Here is a 23,662-nt window from a genome sequence, read left to right as displayed (position 1 = left end):
TGTTATGTTTAATGAATACCAATTTGATCGTGTAATATAAAATGTAAATCCTGCAAAATTACGTTTTATCAGAACATACTCTGTTGGCCTATTAATTTGTTTGTCATTATTGCCTTTTGTTTATACTCATGGTAATTTCTACATTTTTCTGCAAATTTACATCTAAATCAGTTTAATAGTTAAAATACATAATCATAGATTAAATTTTTCAAACATCCAAAGTCGGAAAGTGACTTGCATATCAAATATTCTAAATTCTAAAGCATATGTAGCAGCTTTTCAAACCTCTTTAAGTTGGAAATATCCCTCATAAAGAAAAGATTCAAAGAGAGAGAGAGATTTATATTTGTTGAACAAAAAGGTACAAGTGATAACTTTAGAACAGAAAGAGGGACATGGGTAACACTATATGCCCTAGCAACTGGGTCTAGAAATAAGTGACCCTTACACCCTAAAATACAAAATGCTTTGTAGAACTTTACTTAGAATGGCCTGAAGCTTAACAAGGATACAATAACCATTTAAAACATATTTATAATTCATTGGCATTTTGTTCTTTCAGAAACAGAAACAGAAAGCGGTACTAACATTAAGCTGTATGTTCTTGTCAGTCAAACAATAACTACAGTTTCAATACTGTAAATGCAGAAATTATTGCGAGGTTTTTATTAATGGGAAAAATGCCAGAGTTGTAAACACAATAATTTGAACTCACATTTAGAAATACTTTCCATGCATGGTAGGGTTGTTGTCTGTTTGACACATTCCCCATAACCATTCTCAATTTTATTTGTATGAATTAAACAGGATTTTTCTCAAAATCGTAAAAATTAAAATCGCATTTCAGGCTAAAATGACAAAATCACAATAATAAATGCACGCAATAATTTCTGAATTTACAGTATTTAGTTTATTACAAAAACTTACGAGAACACTCATTTTCTTTTTTGACCTTTGACCTTTTGATCTCTATTGTCTGGTCAACAGTACTACTTACTACACTACTTCCTGCATCTTTTGTTGTCGTGGAGATTTGTGGCTGCAAAGTGAAATTAAAACTTTTTTTTCAATCAGAGTTATCTTTCTTAGTATAAGGTCTAATACCACCAAATCATGATACAAAAGATTTTTGTGTCATAAATATATGTCTTGGGTATTTCAAAGCACCATTATTTTTTTATTTGGGATTTCTATAGAATATTTGTAATCTTGAGGTTACATGGTGACTAAACCTTGTAAACAGATAAAATAAGGGGAGAAATTTGATTGGTTAACTTTCAGTGATGGTTATTTTCTCATATGCAATGAAATGTTATGTGAATTTTTTTTCTATATTACTGGACAGAATAAAACTTTACTCATGCCAAGTATTTATTCATTTGAAACAAAGATAAATTCTGCACATTTTTTTGAAAAGTGCAAATTTAACAAAGACTAATAGGGGAAAATCAATGGTGGTATTACACCTATAACAGAAATTGATTTTAACAATATTTTAAACTGACCAGAGAACTAGAGGCTCTAAAGAGCATGTGTTGCTCACCTTGGTCTATGTGAATATTAAACAAAGGACACAGATTGATTCATGACAAAATTGTGTTTTGGTGATGGTGATGTGTTTCACAGTAGATCTAACTTTACTAAACATTCTTGCTGCTTACAATTATCTCAATCTATAATGAACTTGGACTAGTAGTTTCAGTGGAAATTGTTAGTGAAAATCTACAAATTTTATGAAAATTGTTAAAAATTGACTATGAAGGGCAATAACTCCTTAGGGGGTCAATTGACCATTTTTGTCAGGCCACATTTAAAAGACTGTCTGTTTCCCCTCCCCCGGGTCTACCCTTTGTAAACAGACCAGGAAGGCAGGTTCTTTTTTTTTTTTTTTTTAACTGGATGTGATTGTCATAGCATGGTCACACGAATGGTTTGACTTGTCCAGTCCAGGCCACTTATCAGTTGTTTGTGCTCAATTTGAGTGTATTTATTTAGATTATCAATCCTTCTGCTTTCAAGCACTTTCCAAAAATGGAAACAAATAATTTTCAGGAAAAAAATAATTTTGATTTTTTTGTGGAAAATAATTTTTTGACCCGGGGGCTTATTTTTGACCCGGGTGGGGGGAGGGGAAACAAACATATTTTTAATTTTGGCCTCATGTTGACTTATTTTTAGGCCTTACTTTGCTGTACATTATTGCTGTTTACAGTTTATCTCTATCTATAATAATATTCAAGATAATAACCAAAAACAGCAAAATTTCCATAAAATTACCAATTCAGGGGCAACAACCTAACAATCAGTTATACCATTCATCTGAAAATTCCAGGGCAGATAAATTTCGACCTGATCAACATTTTCACTTCATGTCAGATTTGCTCTAAATACTTTGGTTTTTTAGTTATAAGCAAAAAACTGCATTTTACCCCTATGTTCTATTTTTAGCCATGGCGGCCATCTTGGTTGGTTGGCCGAGTTACCAGACACATTTTTTAAACAAGATACCCTAATGATGATTGTGGCCAAGTTGGTTTAGTTTGGCCCAGTAGTTTCAGAAGAGAAGATTTTTCTAAAAGATTACTAAGATTTACGAAAATTTGTTAAAAATTGACTATAAAGGGCAATAACTCCTAAAGGGGTCAAATGACCAAAATGGTCACGTTAACTTATTTATAAATCTTATTTTGCTGAACATTATTGCTGTTTACAGTTTATCTCTATCTATAATAATATTCAAGATAATAACCAACCAGATGCTCCGCAGGGCGCAGCTTTATACGACCGCAGAGGTTAAACCCTGAACGGTTGGGGCAAGTATGGACACAACATTCAAGCTGGATTCAGCTCTAAATTTGGATTGTGATTAAATAGTTGACACAGCATAGGTTTCTGACACAGAATGAATGTGGTCTAATGAACTTAAAATATTTTTTTTGCCTTTGAGCAATTCACTATGCTGTTGAATATTAATCCTCTCAAAAAAATGTTTGAAGAAATTTTCTTTTTATTTATGAAATCTGAAATGAGAAAAATTTAACCCCCCACCCCCATTTGTTTTCACATCCCCCTTTCCCTTTTTCCAAAACTGATCTCAATTCAAATTTCTAATGGAGTTTGCAACAATAACTACTCATTTAAATACATCATAAAATATTAAAATGTAAAATAAAGTGCTTGTTAACACTGAATGGTAAAGATTGTTTTAATTTATCAGTTGGTAGAAAAAGTGAATATACATTGTATATTGTATAAAACAATGATTTAAGTTGATTCAACTACTATTCTGGACAAAGAAAGATAACTCCAATTGAAATATTAATTATATATATTGTATAAAACAAAGATTTAAGTTGATTCAACTACTATTCTGGACAAAGAAAGATAACTCCAATTGAAATTGCAATTAGATATTTCTTGCTATTGCGCAATACTGAGTAATTGAAAATATTTGCTATAGCACAATACTGTGCAATTGAAGATTTCTTGCTATTGTGCAATACTGTGCAATTGAAAATTTCTTGCTATTGCACAATTCTGTGCAATTGAAGATTTCTTGCTATTGCTGAATACTGTGCAATTGAAAATTTCTTGCTATTGCACAATACTTAATATAATAATTTTGGATCCTGATTTGAACCAACTTGAAAACTGGGCCCATAAACAAAAATCTAAGTACATGTTTAGATTCAGCATATCAAAAAAGCCCAAGAATTCAATTTTTGTTAAAATCAAACTTAGTTTAATTTTGGACCCTTTGGACTTTAATGTAGACCAATTTGATAACGGGACCAAAAATTAAGAATCTACTTACACAGTTAGATTTGGCATATCAAAGAACCCCAATTATTCAATTTTTGATGAAATCAAACAAAGTTTAATTTTGGACCCCGATTTGGACCAACTTGAAAACTGGGCCAATAATAAAAAATCTGAGTACATTTTTAGATTCAGCATATCAAAGAACCCCAAGGATTCAATTTTTGTTAAAATAAAACTAAGTTTAATTTTGGACCCTTTGGACCTTAATGTAGACCAATTTGAAAACAAGACCAAAAATTAAGAATTTACATACACAGTTAGATTCGGCATATCAAAGAACCCCAATTATTCAATTTTTGATGAAATCAAACAAAGTTCAATTTTGGACCCTTTGGGCCCCTTATTCCTAAACTGTTGGGACCATAACTCCCAAAATCAATCTCAACCTTCCTTTTGTGGTCATAAACCTTGTGTCAAAATTTCATAGATTTCTATTCACTTAAACTAAAGTTATAGCACGAAAACCAAGAAAATGCTTATTTGGGCCCTTTTTGGCCCCTAATTCCTAAAATATTGGGACCAAAACTCCCAAAATCAATCCCAACCTTCCTTTTGTGGTCATAAACCTTGTGTTAAAATTTCATTGATTTCTATTCACTTTTACTAAAGTTAGAGTGCGAAAACTAAAAGTATTCGGACGACGACGACGACGACGATGACGCCAACGTGATAGCAATATACGAAGAAAAATTAAAATTTTTGCGGTCGTATAAAAACAGCAAAATTTCCTTAAAATTACCAATTCAAAGGCAGCAACCTAACAACAGGTTGTCCGATTCATCTAAAAATTTCAGGGCAGATAGATCTTGATCTGATAAAAATTATACCCCTTTCAGATTTGCTCTAAATGCTTTGGTTTTTGAGTTATAAGCCAAAAACTGCATTTTACCCCTATGTTCTATTTTTAGCAATGGTGGCCATCTTGGTTGGTTGGCGGGGTCACCGGACACATTTTTTAAACTAGATACCCCAATGATGATAGTGGCCAAGTTTGGTTAAATTTGGCCCAGTAGTTTCAGAGGAGAAGACTTTTGTAAAAGTTAACGACAACGGACGGCAAGTGATGAGAAAAGCTCACTTGGCCCTTCAGGCCAGGTGAGCTAAAAAGAAACCTTACAGGTTAAATGGTAGGACAGCATTGCAGGAGATGAGCATGAATTCCTTAGTACATCATGTTTGTTATTTTTTCCAGACACCTATAGAGACCTTTAATTTCCTTGCATTATTTTACCTTATTCTACCACTGGAATCTTTCAAAAGATTTCTTATTGGAGTTATTAGCACTTTAATACACTAGTTTTTTGAAGATTTGAATGTCTCTACATCCCCTAGCTGTATTTCAATGGAATGGCTAATCATTTAACCAATGCTTTTTACACACTAATGATGTTAAAATATTACCACATAAAAATCAAAATACTTCAACAGTCATCCATGAGCTATACAAATCAAGGTCTTATAAGAACATGTCCTATCTGGAACCAAAATTGTATGTTTTTTTTTATGGTATGTGAAAGTCTTCGCCATGCTCCATTTAGAGTAAAATGTCACAAAAGCATGATCTACCAGCAGTTAAAGCTGTGATAAATAATTGCATGTCATAAAACATTTCACAACCAGGTGCTCCGCAGGGCGCAGCTCTATACGACCGCAGAGGTCGAACCCTGAACAGTTGGGGCAAGTATGGACAAAACATTCAAGCGTGATACAGCTCTGAATTTGGATTGTGATCAAATTTTTGACATAACATGGTTTTTTTTTACACAAAACAAATGTCAAGATTTTACAAATCAATTAAAGATTTCTTCTTCAAACTTTTTAAATCTAAAATTAAATAGTTGACACAGCATAGGTTTCTGACACAGAATGAATGTGGTCTAATGAACTTAAAAGTTTTTTTTTGCCTTTGAGCAATTCACTATGCTGTTGAATATTAATTCTCTCAAAAAAATGTTTGAAGAAATTTTCTTTTTATTTATGAAATCTGAAATGGGAAAAATTTAAACCCCCCCCCCTTTTTTTTCACATCCCCGTTTCCCTTTTTCCAAAACTGATATCAATTAAATTTCTAATGGAGTTTGCAACAATAACTACTCTTTTAAATACATCATAAAATATTAAAATGTAAAATAAAGTGCTTGTTATCACTGAATGGTAAAGATTGGTTGGTAGTAAAAGTGAATATACATTGTTTATTGTATAAAACAATAAAAAAACTTCATCAGCAACATTTTATATTGGCAAATTTCCAATGAAGTTATTTACATAAAGTTATTGGCAAATAAAAATAGAAAATGACATCATAGTCATGTCTGGCAAATGTCCAACATACATTATCTAAAAACATTTTAGATAAGATAAGGAAGAAAAGCTTCATCAGCAACATTTTATATTGGCAAATTTCCAATGAAGTTATTTACATAAAGTTATTGGCAAATAAAAATAGAAAATGACATCATAGTCATGTCTGGCAAATTTCCAACATATATTATCAACTACTATTCTATACAAAGAAAGATAACTCCAATTGAAAATTAATTGCTATTGCACAATATTGTGCAATTAGATATTTCTTGCTATTGTGCAATACTGTGCAATTGAAAATTTCTTGCTATTGCACAATACTTGATATGGAATCCTGATTTGGACCAAATTGAAAACTGGGCCCATAATCAAAAATCAAAGTACATATTTAGATAAAGCATATCAAATAAGCCCAAGAATTTAATTTTTGTTCAAATTAGTTTAATTTTGGACCCTTTGGACCTTAATGTAGACCAATTTGAAAACTGGACCAAAAATTAAGAATCTACATACACAGTTAGATTTGGCATATCAAAGAACCCATTTATTCAATTTTTGATGAAATCAAACAAAGTTTAATTTTGGACCCCCATTTGGACCAACTTGAAAACTAGGCCAATAATTAAAAATCTAAGTACATTTTTAAATTCAGCATATCAAAGAACCCCAAGGATTCAATTTTTGTTAAAATAAAACTAAGTTTAATTTGGGACTCTTTGGACCTTAATGTAGACCAATTTGAAAACGGGACCAAAAATTAAGAATCTACATACATAGTTAGATTCGGCATATCAAAGAACCCCAATTATTCAATTTTTGATGAAATCACACAAAGTTCAATTTTGGACCCTTTGGGCCCCTTATTCCTTAACTGTTGGGACCAAAACTCCCAAAATCAAACCCAACCTTCCTTTTAAAGTCATAAACCTTGTGTTCAAATTTCATAGATTTCTATTTACTTATACTAAAGTTATGGTGCAAAAACCAAATATTATGCTTATTTGGGCCCCTTTTTGGCCCCTAATTCATAAACTGTTGTGACCTCAACTCCAAAAATCAATCCCAACCTTCCTTTTGTGGTCATAAACCTTGTGTTAAAATTTCATTGATTTCTATTTACTTATACTAAAGTTATTGTGCGAAAACCAAGAATAATGCTTATTTGGGCCCTTTTTTGGCCCTTAATTCCTAAACTGTTGGAACCAAAACTCCCAAAATCAATCACAACCTTCCTTATGTGGTCATAAACCTTGTGTCAAAATTTCATAGATTTCTATTCACTTAAACTAAAGTTATAGTGCGAAAACCAAGAAAATGCTTATTTGGGCCCTTTTTGGCCCCTAATTCCTAAAATGTTGGGACCAAAACTCCCAAAATCAATCCCAACCTTCCTTTTGTGGTCATAAACCTTGTGTTAAAATTTCATTGATTTCTATTCACTTTTACTAAAGTTAGAGTGCAAAAACTAAAAGTATTCGGACGACGACGACGACGACAACAACGACGCAGACGAAGACGCCAACGTGATAGCAATATACGACCAAAAAATTAAAATTTTTGCAGTCGTATAAAAATTAGCTTTAAAGACCAAAACTGTTACTTACCGAAAGTTCTGGTTTTGATGGCATTTGATGCATCATAGGTTGTGAGGTAGGTGGCATCATTGGTGCTTGTGGCATTTTACTGTTGTGGCCCATCATGGGTGGGTGCATCATGGGATACATGAATGGTGATCCTGGTATACTACCAGGTTGTCGTAGATATTGGTTATGTGGATTGTGTGGATTGTGTGGATTGTGTGGATTATGAGGGTTATGTGGGTTATGTGGATGTTGCTGATGTGCTGGACTGGCAGTTCCCAGGGATGCTGCAAAAAAAATACAAAAAGTGCAACTCTGAATAACTTTACTTCTTGTTTTAGTACATATAAAGCAAAATCAATTTATATTGACTGTAACCCATTAGATTTATTCCTTTCAACAAAGGAATTAGCAATGTACCGTTCACAATTTCACACCAAATCAAGTTTCAAAGCAATATTCAGTACACTAGACTGAATTAATGCAATGTCATTATATTGTTACAGTAATTGTGGATAATCAACTTGGTGGTAGTGCACAAGGTCTTTAGGCATCTTATAGACAACATATGTTTAATCTATATCAACATTCCCTTTTTACTTTTTTCCATTGAAGAACTTAAAATATTCCCTCACTGCCTCCATGATTATCTAGATTCGACCACAGTCAATCTAATTTGTTCCTAGATTTGAACCATCTAATTTGTAACTACATGCGTTAGATCATTTATATCAATGCAAAATGTACAGTAGTATTTCATGAAAATGGTAAGTGATAAATTCATTTGTAACAATCAGAGATTAAACGTCAACAGTCTGAACTCTGAAGTCATCTTAGCCAGAGGCAGCTGCAACTATGTTTTATTGTAAAAGTTAAGCAAATGCAATACAAGCAGTTATTTAGACTAGCATGTTGAACAAGTTGAGTAAATGTTCTCAAGTTATTCATATGCCCAACAGATGGAAATGAAATGATATTGTGGTCATGTTTTTGGTTTATTTGAGGAGTTTTGTTTTTGTTTTTCTATGATGAAATATGATCTCCTTTCTTTATCTGTGAATAAGGTTAAAAAGAAGTATTTGATTATATCAAAGTCAAGTTTTCTTTACAAAGTAAACTATGCACTAGAATTTGATGACTCATGAATTATATTACTGAAGAACCAATGGTTTTACAATTCTATGTTTCTACATCTAAATCAAACAAAGAATGCTAAGAACTGTCAGAAAGATTTTGATAAATGATCAATTTACACTGGGAAATATGTAAATTACATAAACACCAATCTTTGTAAAAACTACCAGACAACTTCTGATGGAAAGCTGATACAAGCCAGCTGATAAGGCTATCTGATATAGACATATACCAAAATGTGGTTTGGTAGGAGCAACATGGATGGAAGAAAGTAATTGGCATCTCATTTCTACATAACATAAGCTATCTTCGGAATAAAATTTGTGTAGCAAGCCCTCTGTTAAATATAGATTTCACCAGATATATATTGGACCATGATGAGTTCAATGTTCTAAATGGATTTGGCTTTAGTCTGATTTATCAAATATTACCAAACTTGGTCAAACTCAGGTTTAAATGCATACAGAGAAGCATATGCAAATTGAAGACAAAAAAATTAATCATGTTTGTATTGTTGAAGACCTTCATCCACCTGTCTTTCTTAAAGGACAGGAATGTTGGTATATTGATTTACAAGGTTTTTTTTCCACCAAAATTCTTGTTTCATGTTCATTTACACGTAGTATATCCTTTACCTTCCAAAAAATTGAATTCAACAAAATTTAGACCCAAAACCACATTTTACAATTTGCTCCAGAGAATGTTTTTTTTAATTGCCAGCTGATAATGCCATCATCTTGGGATGTAGCATTTTCTTGGCATCCAAATCATCAAAAAGCAATTAGATCTTTGAACTGAATGATAGCTTCTGTTATCTAACTCTTAACACAGCATGAAAATAGAATCACTAAAACAGGCTAATTGACTAGGTGTGCAAGTTAAGTCAAGTTTCTGGTTTTGTTTTAAAAGAGTACAACACCAAAGAAGCATAATGTCAATTATATGTTCTATCTAAATACATGGCTTAAAAATTTAAGCAACAAATTATCAATTAGTGACACTTTAATTTCTATTAAAGAATCATCAAGATAAACAGAACAAGTGCTGAATACTTAAGGTTATTTATAAAATTAAAAGAATAATGTGAAAGATTATGTCCAAAAGAGGCTAAAAAACATTGTATTTTTTGACAAATTTCAACTAGAAAGATCTATGTTTAGTACTGTAAATTCAATTATCAATGCAATGTCTTTATTATTATTGTGAAAAATGCAACAGGGTTATAATGACAATAATTTAAACTCGCATTTTGAATTTTTTTTTTTATGAATTTAACAGGATTTTTCTCAATATTGCAAAAATTTAAATTGCATTTTAGTTTAAAATGACAAAAATCGCAATAACAAGTGAAACTGCGAGCTACTGCTCACTGATGATACCCCCGCCGCAAGTGGATAATATTAATAGTGTAAAAATATGCAAGTGTTCGGTAAACAGGAAGTTGTCGAGTGATGAATCTGAAAACGCATCACACGGTATAGCTGACTTATATAAATCCTGAAACCAAATTTCAGAAATCCTTGTATTGTAGTTCCTGAGAAAAATGTGACAAAAATTTTCAACTTGGCTATCATGTGTAAAATCATACAAGTGTTCGGTAAACAGGAAGTTGTTGAGTGATGAATCTGAAAACGTATCACACGGTATAGCTGACTTATATTAATCCTGAAACCAAATTTCAGAAATCCTTGTATTGTAGTTCCTGAGAAAAATGTGACAAAAATTTTCAACTTGGCTATCATGTGTAAAATCATACAAGTGTTCGGTAAACAGGAAGTTGTCGAGTGATGAATCTGAAAACGCATCACACGGTATAGCTGACTTATATAAATCCTGAAACCAAATTACAGAAATCCTTGTATTGTAGTTCCTGAGAAAAATGTGACGAAAATTTTCAACTTGGCTATCATGTGTAAAATCATACAAGTGTTCGGTAAACAGGAAGTTGTCAAGTGATGAATCTGAAAATGCATCACACGGTATGGCTGACATATATAAATGTTGATACCAAATTACAGAAAGGGTGGATGTGTAGTTCCTGAGAAAAATGTGACGAAGTTTCGTGGGACGGACTGACTGACGGACTGACGGACTGACGGACTGATGGACGGACGGACGGACGGACTGACAGACAGAGGTAAAACAGTATACCCCCCCCCTTTTTTAAAGCGGGGGTATAATAAATGCAATCAATAATTTCTGAATCTACAGTATAAATGATTTGCATATTAAAATAATTTAAGACTGTATAGCATTGTTGCTGTGACTAATACAGTAAATTTATCTATTTGTCCCAGGTTTTTGGTAAGACAGTTTGTATGTACTAACCTAACATTACAAAAATAATCATGACTTGACATTTACTAGGTGACTTTGACATGTAGGAATCTAAAACCCATCATTCTATTTGAAAGTTTTTGGTCTACAGAGATATTAAATGTGTGAGATCAAAATAAAACCTGGAATAATACATAAGTAAAAATACAGTTGATTGACAGATCTAATCATAAACTTTATCATAAATCATAATCTCTGTCTTCAAGTATTACGATACCATACTTATACCTAAACTGGACAATTATGAGAGGATTTTTACAGACATGTATATAAATTCAAACATTCTTGTTTTATGTTCAAAGTTACAGTTGTAACTTTAAACTATCCCGTGAATACAGTATTTTCCTTTTAAGGGGTTTTGGAAGTGTTGCTTTTAAGGCGCATATATATATTGGATTAGTGTTTATTTTATCTGAAAATAGCCACACATTCAATATTGAATTTCAACTGATTTTCACATTTGCAGTCTATAAAGACATTCATATCTTATGATTATACACACAAAATGATAATAATATTAAATATTCTTTTAATCCTTCAAAAGTTCAATGTGATTAATAATGAAAGGTTACTCTGCTTTAAGTTACAAAAGTGAAAATAACAACACTATTTTTTACTTTAATTATATATTAAAAAAGTTATATTTCTAAAATATATCATCAGTTTCTTTTTACCTATAAATAATTCTTACAAATGATGAAATTTGCCAAAACTCTGATTTAAACAGCTTTGAAAATATCGAAGTCAAAATAAATACAGAACTAAATGTGTATTATTAAATAAACAAATGATTTCTAAGAAAATATTAGACTGGCACATTAAATTTACATGTGTTATGATTTTAACTACATATTTATAATGTTGAAAGTCAGACAAAAAGATATAACAGTAACTGAAATTTTGAGAATCAATTGCCCATGAACATAATGATACTTATCCAACTGACATGTATAACTTCAAACCAATGCTGAGTTGAAATATCAAACTTCTCACAAAATAGTACTGTTATATACCAAATCATGAAAAAAAACTTACTGTTTGTAGAAAATAAAAAACTTTAAAAAAAATTCTAATAGTGATTTATAAATAAATTGCTATTCTTATATTTCAGTATAATTCATTTTTAAACACATTTCTGAAAAAATCATGTATAACTTCAAAGTAAAGCTAAATGATCTATCCACACTTAAAAAGTGTGTAATGGCATTATTTAGCATGTGTGAAATAAATGTTATATTTAAAGTTAGGCCAAGTAGAATAAATTTCATGTTTTATGACTTTTAATAAATTAATGAGGAAGGGAGGGAGGTTAATTAATTTTTGTATGTATATCTATTATAGCATCAACTGGTAATTTTTAACACCATAAATAACTGTTTATATATAGGATCAACAAGTATTTTAAAAACTACATATTCTTGAAGATACTTAAGAAGTAATCATACAATAAAAATAAGGATATAAACCATCATTGGCCTAAAGAAAAAGATGAAAAGAGTTAAGACCAAGAGTAGCACACATAACAATTAGCAAAGATTGTGCAACACATGCCTACCCTATCTCAAAGGCTGTGTTGCATATGAGCTGCGTCAGATAGTCATCGACCTTATGCAAGTGCATGTTTACATGTACATATATAAGTCTTTGGTTAATTTTGGAACATTGATATAAAAATAGAAGTTGAAGGGTAAATATATAGCTACTCAATTTTCAAACAGTTACAAATTTTTCATATAAATTTAATCAAGCCAAAATTGGTAAACAGATGTATATTCATCTTTTTGCATAAAGTCGATTTCTATCCAACACAGCTCACATGTTTAGTGACTTTTTTTCTATATCAAATATAAATAACATGGTAAATATTATTTTCCTGAAACCACCTGTAGTCATGTATTGTTTTGACTTTAAGTTTTGTCACTTAAGTTTTGTCATTTATTGATAAAACTTTTAGTTTCACCTAAAGATGCAGTTAATGATTAATAAAATCAATACCCAGAACAAAAATTCTTATCTGAGATACAAAAAAAATTCTAGTTTATAATTTTGAATTTCTTGATGTGATGCAAACTAGGTTTTTGTAGAAATCACTTCACTCAATTAGGATTCAGAATCCAAGTTCTACAAGTCCTCCAGAGTTATCATCCTTTGATCTGTTTGAAAGAGATAACAATTAAACCCATTTTTTCACTCTCTTTTTTCCTTATTAAAAAACAACAGATATTTTTTTTGCTGACCAGACGCTACCAAAATACTCACTTTTCATGGTATTAAATATGTTTACAGACAAAAGTAAATCAGTATTAAATACTTCCTGGATCCTTAATCCATAAATATTTATAATGTACAAAAAATCTTTAAATATCAATACTCAAAGACTAAATAAAGGCTCTTCCAGAAAATACTTTAGTCTCCCAAGGAAAACAACCTTTTCAACCAGACAACCCATAGAAATTTATTGAATTTTGAAGCAACCATCTACAGAATTTGCATTTTGTACAGACCAACAATCCTTAATATGAAAAATAAATGAAGAATGTGTCCATGGAACAAAGATGATGCCCCCTTTGCATATTATATAAAGTTAATCAAAGAGGTGAAAGCTCTGAGGAAAAATGACGCCACTGCCTCTAATATTGGGATATTTTTTATGCAAGTCTTGATTTTCACATACCGTAATAAGTTGAACATTGCAACATGTCTAGTAAGCGTATAATTGATATTCGTATATGAGTGTGTGAAGTGAAGATGACAACTGACTGTTTTTTTTTTTTTAATACAAATGAATAGGTCAAGAGTCAAGATTACCTAAATGATGTACAGTATCCAATGACTACTGGCGTTTTTTTTTGTACAAATAAATAGGCCAAGACTACCTGAATGATCTACAGTATCCAATGACTACTGTCTGTTTTTTTTTTTTTGTACAGATAAATAGGTCAAGACTACCTGAATGATATACAATATCCAATGACTACTGGCTGTTCTTTTGTACGTACTAAATAAAGACTACCTGAATGATCTAAAGTATTCCAAGTGTATTTTTTTTTTCTTGCAATTACATTTTTCTAAATCAAGAATACAGACTACTAGTATCCTTTCAAACCAAATGATTATGAAGAGCCTGTTGTAATAAGCTCTTATACCCCACTAGTCCTATAACATATGACTTCGCATTCTTATTCAATTTTTAACGTTTTTATACTGATATTTTCATTTTAATAAAATTTTTGAATGCAAAGTGTGACACATTGATAGTAAAAAAAAGTGACATACACAAATGTAGTTATTTCTGTTACTTGAAGCAAATTCTATTTCTGTAGATTTACACAATATTGTTATACTTGTTTTATTTCACATTGAAGATTAGACAAATAGGGATACTCCTTTGATTTTTTTATTTCATGTCAGTCAGGTCCCTTTATATGAAACTTGAAACCACTTCTCTGCCATATTGATATTTTATATCAACTCTGCCCATGACCCATATAATTTGATATTCATTCTTTAACCATATATCATAGTAAGCTAGTTTTTTTTATTTTACACTAATCCACAATCTTTCATGTTAAATTTTGTCTTCATTTAAGTTTATATTTAAGTTTATGCCATTGAACCATCATGGTATTAAACACAATTCCAAGTAATTATGCTGTTATAGAGGGTCACCATATATTCATCTTGGGTGGCATTCCAGTTATTGAAATTTGCAGATTGGATAACTAGACCTTTAGGAATTGATCTCATAATTTAATATGGAGCTCTCGTATGCGACCCCTACTCGGTAACAAAAATAAACATGTCAAGCGGCAAAATTTATCACCAGAGATTACAAGTCAAAAGAGGATGGAGATGTCTCCAAAATGATTGCCAAACTGGAACTACAACAAGATCTCCAGACAAGGAGAAACAAGGCATTGAAGCCAAAGTTAGTATTTATGTACAAAGAAGTTGAGGGGCTGATTCACGCTATTGAACCAGACGAATTTCTCTTAAAAGCATGTCCGAAGAGAACCATATCTGACGAGAAATTCAAAGAATACCACGAAACAATTATTGTGGAAAAGCAAGTAAAGAATAACTCTTACTGTGAGTGTATTGACAATAGGGTACAAGTCAAATCAGCACCAATAGAAAAAGTCAAATCTGCACCTGGTTAAATCGACATCTAGTCAAATCGGCACCTATTTAAAGTCAATTAGGCATCCAGTAATATATATAAATAATTCAACCCTTAAAAATGTGAATAAACATGATAAAATTAGGTTAATATTTCTGGCCAACCCCTTCCTTATCCAACTCTTCTTGGGTAAATACTGTAAAATTTCTGGACAACCCATTCCTTATTTCTACTGTGTTTGCTTAAAATACTGTTAAAAATATATATTAAACAAATCCAACATGGGTCCCAAATTGACTATATCAAGTGCCGATTTAACCAGGTGCCAATTTGACTATACCGGGTGCCGAATTGACCAGGTGCCGATTTAACCAAGTGCCGATTTGACTAGAATTCCGTAAGACAATGATCGCGCCGAATAAGCTAGACGACACTGTTGTGCACACATCAAATGTAGAGAGCTTCAAATCTGTTCTCCCGCCCCGCCAATAAAACCGTTGTATTAAAGCCAGCATCGATATCGACAATTTATTCACAGATACAGTCTGTTACAGACTCTACTGTTGTAACTTTGTAAACAAAGATTGAGTCGGATTTCCGGTACTTCGATCTGTCTATAACCAGTAGAAAGTGGACCAACACGGACACATTATATTTTCTTATAAAAGAAGGCAGTTGTTTGTAAAAAGAAAAGACTATCAAGTTTCCCACGATTAATCATATATCTTTAATGTTTTAACATTGTTTTAGTTTAACTTCACATAATCTATAAAGTTATAAAAATAGATTTATGAGTATCTTAACAACATTGGTTGGTACACTTCGATCTTTTTGGTAATAAGAAGGACTGGTATGTAAACTGGTTCCCGGTTGATAATACAAGCAAATTCCAGTTTATATGTGAAATAGTAAATACTAAACCAAGCGCGGTAGACGGAGAAATGTAATGGGAAGTAAATACGAACCAAGCGCGGTAGGCAGAGAAACGTTCACTAGTATCGGAAACATGCCGCTGAAAGCGTCAATTTTCCAAAAAGGGACATAACTGAAGAAAGATAGAAGTGTCAGATACGGATTAATACGAAATGGCACCACCTGCATAATTTACTTCTCCAAGATACTACACCATTTGTATAATAAATATCACTCAACCACCATTGGGACAAAGTATTTTCTAAATCAGCCTCAAAATATAAAATTTGTTAAAAACTTTGTAATAAAACTTACCAGCTGAAAGGTGGCCATAAGATCCACTAGCACTTGAGCTGCGTGAATTATTCTGGTGCATATAGGGTGTGAGATGTAGTGATCCTTCAGAGCTCCTGGTCAGGCTCTGGATGTCAAGGTAATCAGAGATAGGAGAATGAGAAAGTGCTCGTTTTCTACTACTTTTACCAATGATACTGGGTCTAGGACTTGTCAGACGAGAACCTAAAACAAATTTCAAATTAGAATAACTTTTTTGCACTTGTTTATCATTTTAAGACCTACAATACAGTAGCATAGAATAAGCTATCCAAAGATAAAAGGCAGGATTTGGAAATTGCTAAGGCATGCGGACCCAGAACTTATCTAGAACATATTTAGGCTGTCATATATTTAAGCAACACAGTTTGTCGAATTTACTTAACAATCAAACTGAACCGTTTTACATTTAACCCTGCATAACTTCAATTGATGTACATGTTGTGATGTGATCTGGCCCAAATACTTTCAATCAAAGATGTTTAACCACACCACATTCTGTAGGTACTTTGTTGCTGTATATCATATTTGATTTCGTTTATTGTTTTGTATATAAATCAGATTGTTAGTTTTCTTGTTTTAATTGTTTAGCATTTATCCTTTTGGGATTTACATCATTTGGTATCTGATAGAGAGTTGTATCATTAGCAATCATACCACATCTTCTATTCCTAAAATGTCTATATTATCATTAAAATATTCACTTGAAAGGTACTAACTTTCAACGGAACCGGGTAAAGTAATGCTGCCACTTCCTGGAGTAGGAGGGATATCTCCAAATAGACTCCGCCCACTTTGTGATGCATGACTAGGTGGGTAATCTCCATATAAGGAGCTAGGAACACTGGGATAACCTGTAAACAGAATGTGACAAATCAATATAAATTAATATAGTCGAAGAGCTTGATTTGGTCATATTGTATTAACTTTCAACTTTTTGAATTTAACTTGGAGTTTGGTATTTTTGTTAAAAAAAGTTGATACAGAATTGACTGCTGATATCAATTGAATGAATAATTTGAAGATGTTACATTTGATACAATAATCGTTTACTGTCATGTTACACTGAACTTAAATCTAAGAAAAACTGAACTATATATTTTCAACAATCATGACTTAAATTAGATTTTAATCTACAGAATGCCATATTAAGCATCAACAATATTTCTTTTCCTAAATAATGCATGAAAAGCATTATTAATAATAAGGAACTATTTTAAAAATAAGGTATCACTGATATATTCAATGTTAAATCAGAATAAGAGGTTTTTTTCCTTGGATATTAGTGATTTTAGGAATATGTATGAAATGGTTCATAATGGTCAAAAATATTATCTGTATGTACAGCAACCTTTAAATCAAGTAGTCTACTGGCAACCATATTGAATGAATGATCAAATAACAAACATTGTTCTGATGGCTCAAATCAGATTATGCAGTGTTTTAAGATTTCCTGGTGACATCTAATTAAACAGTGAAGTAATTACAACCTTAAGGTCTTTTTTAAATTTTTCTGTCAATTTAATTTATCTTACAAGCTTTGTTTCCTTATGTCTTGCCTTTTATTGATGTATGTATATGTTATAATTTAAATTAGATATTTCTTGTATTCTCACCTTGGTGTCCTATTGTTTGAGATAGTCTGCTGTATTCTAAAAAAAACAAATAAAATGTGTCAATTTAATCTAAGTTTTATCAAACATTAATTCAAGTTTTTTTTTTATAAATATACTATTTCTTTCTCTTTTCAAAAATTTCAAGAACAGTAAAATACATTTTGTTTTATTTTTAGCTTGTAATCTTTATCAACCATTAGAAATATCTTTGTTTTTTAATCTTGAAAAAAATCTGGAAAAGAATTTGCTAGAGGTATAATCTATAGAATTTGGTCAAAATTGCCTCTGTCAGACAATAATACAAACAAAATAATAGCAATCAATTCATTGCATAGTCATGTCTATAAACATTTATAATTTTTCTGTAGTGTCCACTTAAAACTTGTAAACTATTTTTTCCCAAATTTAGCAATATTTCATATGTTTATGACATTGTTTTTGCATTGAAAAATCCTCCAGTTACATATATATATATATATATATATATATATGATAAAAAAAATACATGTAGCATTTATACTTCGATATGAATAATCTATTAAAAATTTTTTGGAATACATCTACACATGTCAAGAATGCACTTGAAAAGCAATGAGAAACAAGATTCCTTTTTTACTTTAAATTGATATTTCTAGAAAATCAGTTGATAGAGTTTTGCTTTGTTTTGTTCTAAATTCTATGTTATTAAAGTGAAAATTTCCTTTATAATGAAATGAACATATGACAGGGTCACCAGATTTTGTATTTTGCTGTTCAAATCAATTTAGTTTGAATGACAAATGTGTCCGTTCCAACTTGACCTCAGTTTTGTGGTAATAAGCATTGTTTATAAGTTACCTATTATTTGGTTGAGGCAAATTAATGTTAGAGAATGGAAATCTATTTATGGATGTACATACATATGAACAGATGTACAAGGGTTACACTTAATGCCTCCTCTTGTGACAGCAGGGGCATACAAAAACAGGGGAGGCTAACAGACAGATAGATTGACTAAGGAATAAACAAATAGACAAGGCATTGTAGTACACCATTCATTCTGTCAGTACCTTTATAACTGAATACATTACAGAAATTTCCCAATAGAAAATAGATATTTTTATTTTAAAAGTACATCTTCATACATGTACATGAAATTCAACATATTACAATTTCAAACATATGGTCATGGTCAATAAACATGTATATCAATACCTACCAGCCTTTCAAGGCTTATGATGCACTGTCGTTTATGTACGAAATATTACATAATAACAGTATGATAAATTACTAAACACATGCAAGGTGAGTACCGTAACATGTAGAAAGGTTTCTCTTCTTTGGTTGAAGTGTGGTGTTAGGTTGCTATCTCACCGACAATTACCTCATATCTCATTTTACTAAAATTGAATATTACAGCAGAAATACTATACCTTGATCTAATAATGCTTGTCTGTATCTGTTATAATCTGCAAGAACAAAGCATATTTTCATTACAATGTAAGCAGATTCTTTTCAATCTTGAAATATGTTGCCTCCCATTGATTAACTATTTGTTGGTATAAAGGTTTTGTCACTATTAGAACTAATCTTGGCCATACAGATCTTTTCAAGTCATGTTGTAAAACTTTTATAATTGAAGTTTCAGTGTAAGTTTCAACCTCTTTTTATTACTAAGTCTTGAAGAAGGTTTGACAAAGCCTGGATGCAGGGCCAGAGTAAAAGTGAGTACTTCAATTCATTGGGGAAACAAAACAAGATGAAAGACAGCTATATAGTAGTATGTTGATCTATAGTTGCTAACCTTCCACATCATATGGTCTGTGGGATGTCTCACTGGCAATCATACCACATCTTTATATTTTTATAGTCACATAGCTGTTACTTTCATATGTCTGTTACTGCTTTTTTTATCATTGTTACAAGGTTATCCACTTAAAATCCTGTATTTTCTAAACATCACAATATCATTTATATTCTTGTAAGCTAGAGGTATAAGGGGACGGTTGAGATCTCACGAAACATTCAACCCGCCACTTTTTTGGGCCTGTCCCAAGTTAGAAGTCTCTGACCTTCATTAGTCTTGTATGTTTTTTAGTTTTAGTTCATTCATATGTTTTAGAGTCAAGTATGACTTCCATTTTGCACTGAACTAGTAAACATTTTCATTTGGGACCCGCTGTGGCATGCCTTCAGGTGCAGCATTTTCTTGCTGCATTTGAAAACCCATTGGTGGTCTTTGGCTGTTTTCTGCTCTTTAGTCAGATTGTTGTCTCTTTGATGTATTCCCCATTTCCCATTTTATCTATAACTTTATTAAGTGAGAATAACAAACGTTACATATTCTCAATATATATCTCTCAAATTCATAATTGTACAGATCATTTACCCGGTAAACTAGCAGGACTGTATCTTCTCTGACCCAAATGACCTGGCTGATAGTAACTGCGCTGTAACTGTTCTAGATGGATTCGAGCTGCAAGGTTTGTCACAGGCTCTCCAGGGGATAACTGACTTCTCATACTAAATAAGGAAACATCAGAATGTGAGGGGCTGGTCGCTAGACTGAAATCAGAAAATATCTAATATTGTACATATTTCAATGGAAATCAATTATTATTTATTAACTGTTTACAATACTTCGGTTTTTTTTCAAAATACTAATGATTTTCTACACTAGGAATGGATTACTGTCTTTCTGTTTTGAATTTTCCTCAGAGTTCAGTATTTTTTGTAATTTTTTTTTTCACTGTCATTGACTATAGCTGCATTTGGTAAAACATTATGGAGTTTTTGGGTCCTTTAAATTGGTCTTGTTATCTTTTGATTCCAGCGTCAATGGCAAGTCTTTTGTAAACGAAACAAGTGTCTGGCATTCAGAATTGTATTCCTGTTATCTATGCTGAGTTAAATTATAAGTTATATCAGACTTATGTTGCTGTTGTTATTTTTAGCTTCAAGTATTATGTTATGTGCGCTATTTATTGATTCAGCAATGAAAACAGGAATCTCAAATATACCTGTAAACAATATTTCTTAATTGTTTGTTTTGATGTATTAATTTTAAGACACAGTAGTCAAATAGTAGTAGATGAAATCTTTATAGAATAAATTAAAACAACAAACAGAAATCAACTTAATATCTTTGTACATGTCATATCCATCAAGACACCAATTGTCTGTATGTGTCATCAGAGAATAGTAACAGTAGGTAGAAATTTAATGTAATCTTGTGTTTTTCTTCTGGCTAAAACATATGCTGTGTGGTATTGTCTCAAACACCCATGCTGAATAATCGTTTACTATTTTAAAGTACATGCATCCATAAATTATGGGAAACACAAGCTCATATAGAGAATATTTACGAATATCAAAGTCTTTCTGTTTATTTCATTGAATAATATTGCATTAGCCTTGAATATTAATAAAAAGTAGCTTTAATAAGTTGAAAACAGGAATCCACACCTTAAGGGGAGTAATATGTCTCCAATGAGGCTATATTTTCACTAAATCAAATTCACTGGGTTTTTTTATATGAACCAGTTTCAAAATAGAAATATTAGGACACATGACACTTACAAATGTATAGGATGATGGTAATGTTGGAAGCCAGTAGAAGGTTCACTAGGACACATGACACTTGCCCATGTATAGGGTTTAGGATGATGGTGATAGTGGAAGGAACATAAGTACACATGACACATGCCCATGTATAGGATGATGATAATGTGATGGTGAGGCTAGAAGGAATGATTGAACAAATGACACTTGCCCATGTATAGGATGATGGTGATAGTGGAAGGAACCCTAGGACACATGAAAGTTGCCCATGTATAGGATGATGGTATGGTGATTGTGAGACCTGTAGAAGGAATTCTAAGACACATGGACACATGCCCATGTATAGGATGATGATATGGTGATGGTGAGACCTGTAGAAGGAATTCTAAGACACATGACACATGCCCATGTATAGGATGATGATATGGTGATGGTGAGACCTGTAGAAGGAATTCTAAGACACATGGACACATGCCCATGTATAGGATGATGATATGGTGATGGTGAGACCTGTAGAAGGAATTCTAAGACACATGACACATGCCCATGTATAGGATGATGATATGGTGATGGTGAGACCTGTAGAAGGAATTCTAAGACACATGACACATGCCCATGTATAGGATGATGATATGGTGATGGTGAGACCTGTAGAAGGAATTCTAAGACACATGACACATGCCCATGTATAGGATGATGGTATGGTGATGGTGAGACCTGTAGAAGGAATTCTAAGACACATGACACATGCCCATGTATAGGATGATGATATGGTGATGGTGAGACCTGTAGAAGGAATTCTAAGACACATGACACATGCCCATGTATAGGATGATGGTATGGTGATGGTGAGACCTGTAGAAGGAATTCTAAGACACATGACACATGCCCATGTATAGGATGATGGTATGGTGATGGTGAGACCTGTAGAAGGAATTCTAAGACACATGACACATGCCCATGTATAGGATGATGATATGGTGATGGTGAGACCTGTAGAAGGAATTCTAAGACACATGACACATGCCCATGTATAGGATGATGATATGGTGATTGTGAGACCATTAGAAGGAATTCTAAGACACATGACACATACCCATATATAGGATGATGATATGGTGATGGTGAGGTCATTAGAAGGAATGCTAGGCCACATGGACACTTGCCCATGTATAGGATGATGGTGATGGTTGGGCCAGTGGAAGGAAAGCTACAACACATGCCACTTACCCATGTATAGGATGATGATAAGGTGATGGTTGAGGCCAGTTGTATCGCCCTTCCAGAGTTCCAGAGTTCAATGGTATAGGAGCATTGACAGGGTAAGGTAATTGGTATGGTAGGTTGAAACCTGTAATATATAATCATACATATAGACATTGTTTTAATTCAAAATAGTGATATGAAAATAATTAGGTATGGTAAATAATTTTACTCAATACTAGATCCAGTCTACTCAAAATTATTGTCATGTGTTTAAAAATGAGTTCATTAGGTTACGGATTCCAGAGAGGCGCTGGAAATATATATTTTATTCAATTCAAAATTGTTTAATTGATTTTACTGATCAAAAGGACTTATTACCATCATTTTAATACCACATATGAAAAACTGATCTTTTGGTTTTCTTCAATTCTTTTTTTCACTAAAATAAGTATCTGCACAGTACTATCAAAAAGTTATGACCACTTCTTCCCATTTTAGACATTTTCAGATTTTTTGGCAACAGTATTTTCATGGGATATTTTTGTTCTGTCTCATATGAGGAGCAATTCAAACAATACACTTCAGTGCTATAATTACTTTGTAAGCCACCTCTAGAATATCAGGAAATTACCTGCTAACTTGTTGCTCATTGTTGAAGTGGTCCTGTGATCTTTAATTGTTAACTTCTATGTCATAAGGTCTATGGTAAAGATTGGTATCATTGGTAATCATATCACATAGTCTTATTTTTATGTTTA

General features: G+C 32.1%; 1 protein-coding gene across 9 annotated transcripts in view; it reads right to left on the bottom strand.

Annotated features, from left to right (window-relative positions):
- LOC143064162 (transcriptional activator GLI3-like) overlaps positions 1-23,662 on the bottom strand; it is a 121,922-nt gene that overhangs the window by 24,658 nt on the left and 73,602 nt on the right. For 8 of the 9 annotated variants that reach the window (XM_076236783.1, XM_076236788.1, XM_076236784.1 and 5 more), the window contains 8 exons: positions 22,929-23,049; positions 20,527-20,702; positions 19,571-19,606; positions 18,159-18,194; positions 17,262-17,396; positions 16,525-16,728; positions 7,731-7,993; positions 928-1,039 (listed from right to left, as the gene is read on the bottom strand). In XM_076236783.1, the coding sequence (XP_076092898.1) occupies positions 928-1,039; positions 7,731-7,993; positions 16,525-16,728; positions 17,262-17,396; positions 18,159-18,194; positions 19,571-19,606; positions 20,527-20,702; positions 22,929-23,049 (1,083 nt within the window). Of the gene's footprint in view, positions 1-927; positions 1,040-7,730; positions 7,994-16,524; positions 16,729-17,261; positions 17,397-18,158; positions 18,195-19,570; positions 19,607-20,526; positions 20,703-21,843; positions 22,128-22,928; positions 23,050-23,662 lie in introns of those variants that run through there. The other variant, XM_076236792.1, reaches the window with a different exon arrangement.

The sequence above is a fragment of the Mytilus galloprovincialis genome, chromosome 2 (genome assembly GCF_965363235.1).
Source record: "Mytilus galloprovincialis chromosome 2, xbMytGall1.hap1.1, whole genome shotgun sequence".
NCBI lineage: Eukaryota > Metazoa > Mollusca > Bivalvia > Mytilida > Mytilidae > Mytilus > Mytilus galloprovincialis.
This window is presented reverse-complemented; position numbering and strand designations above follow the sequence as displayed.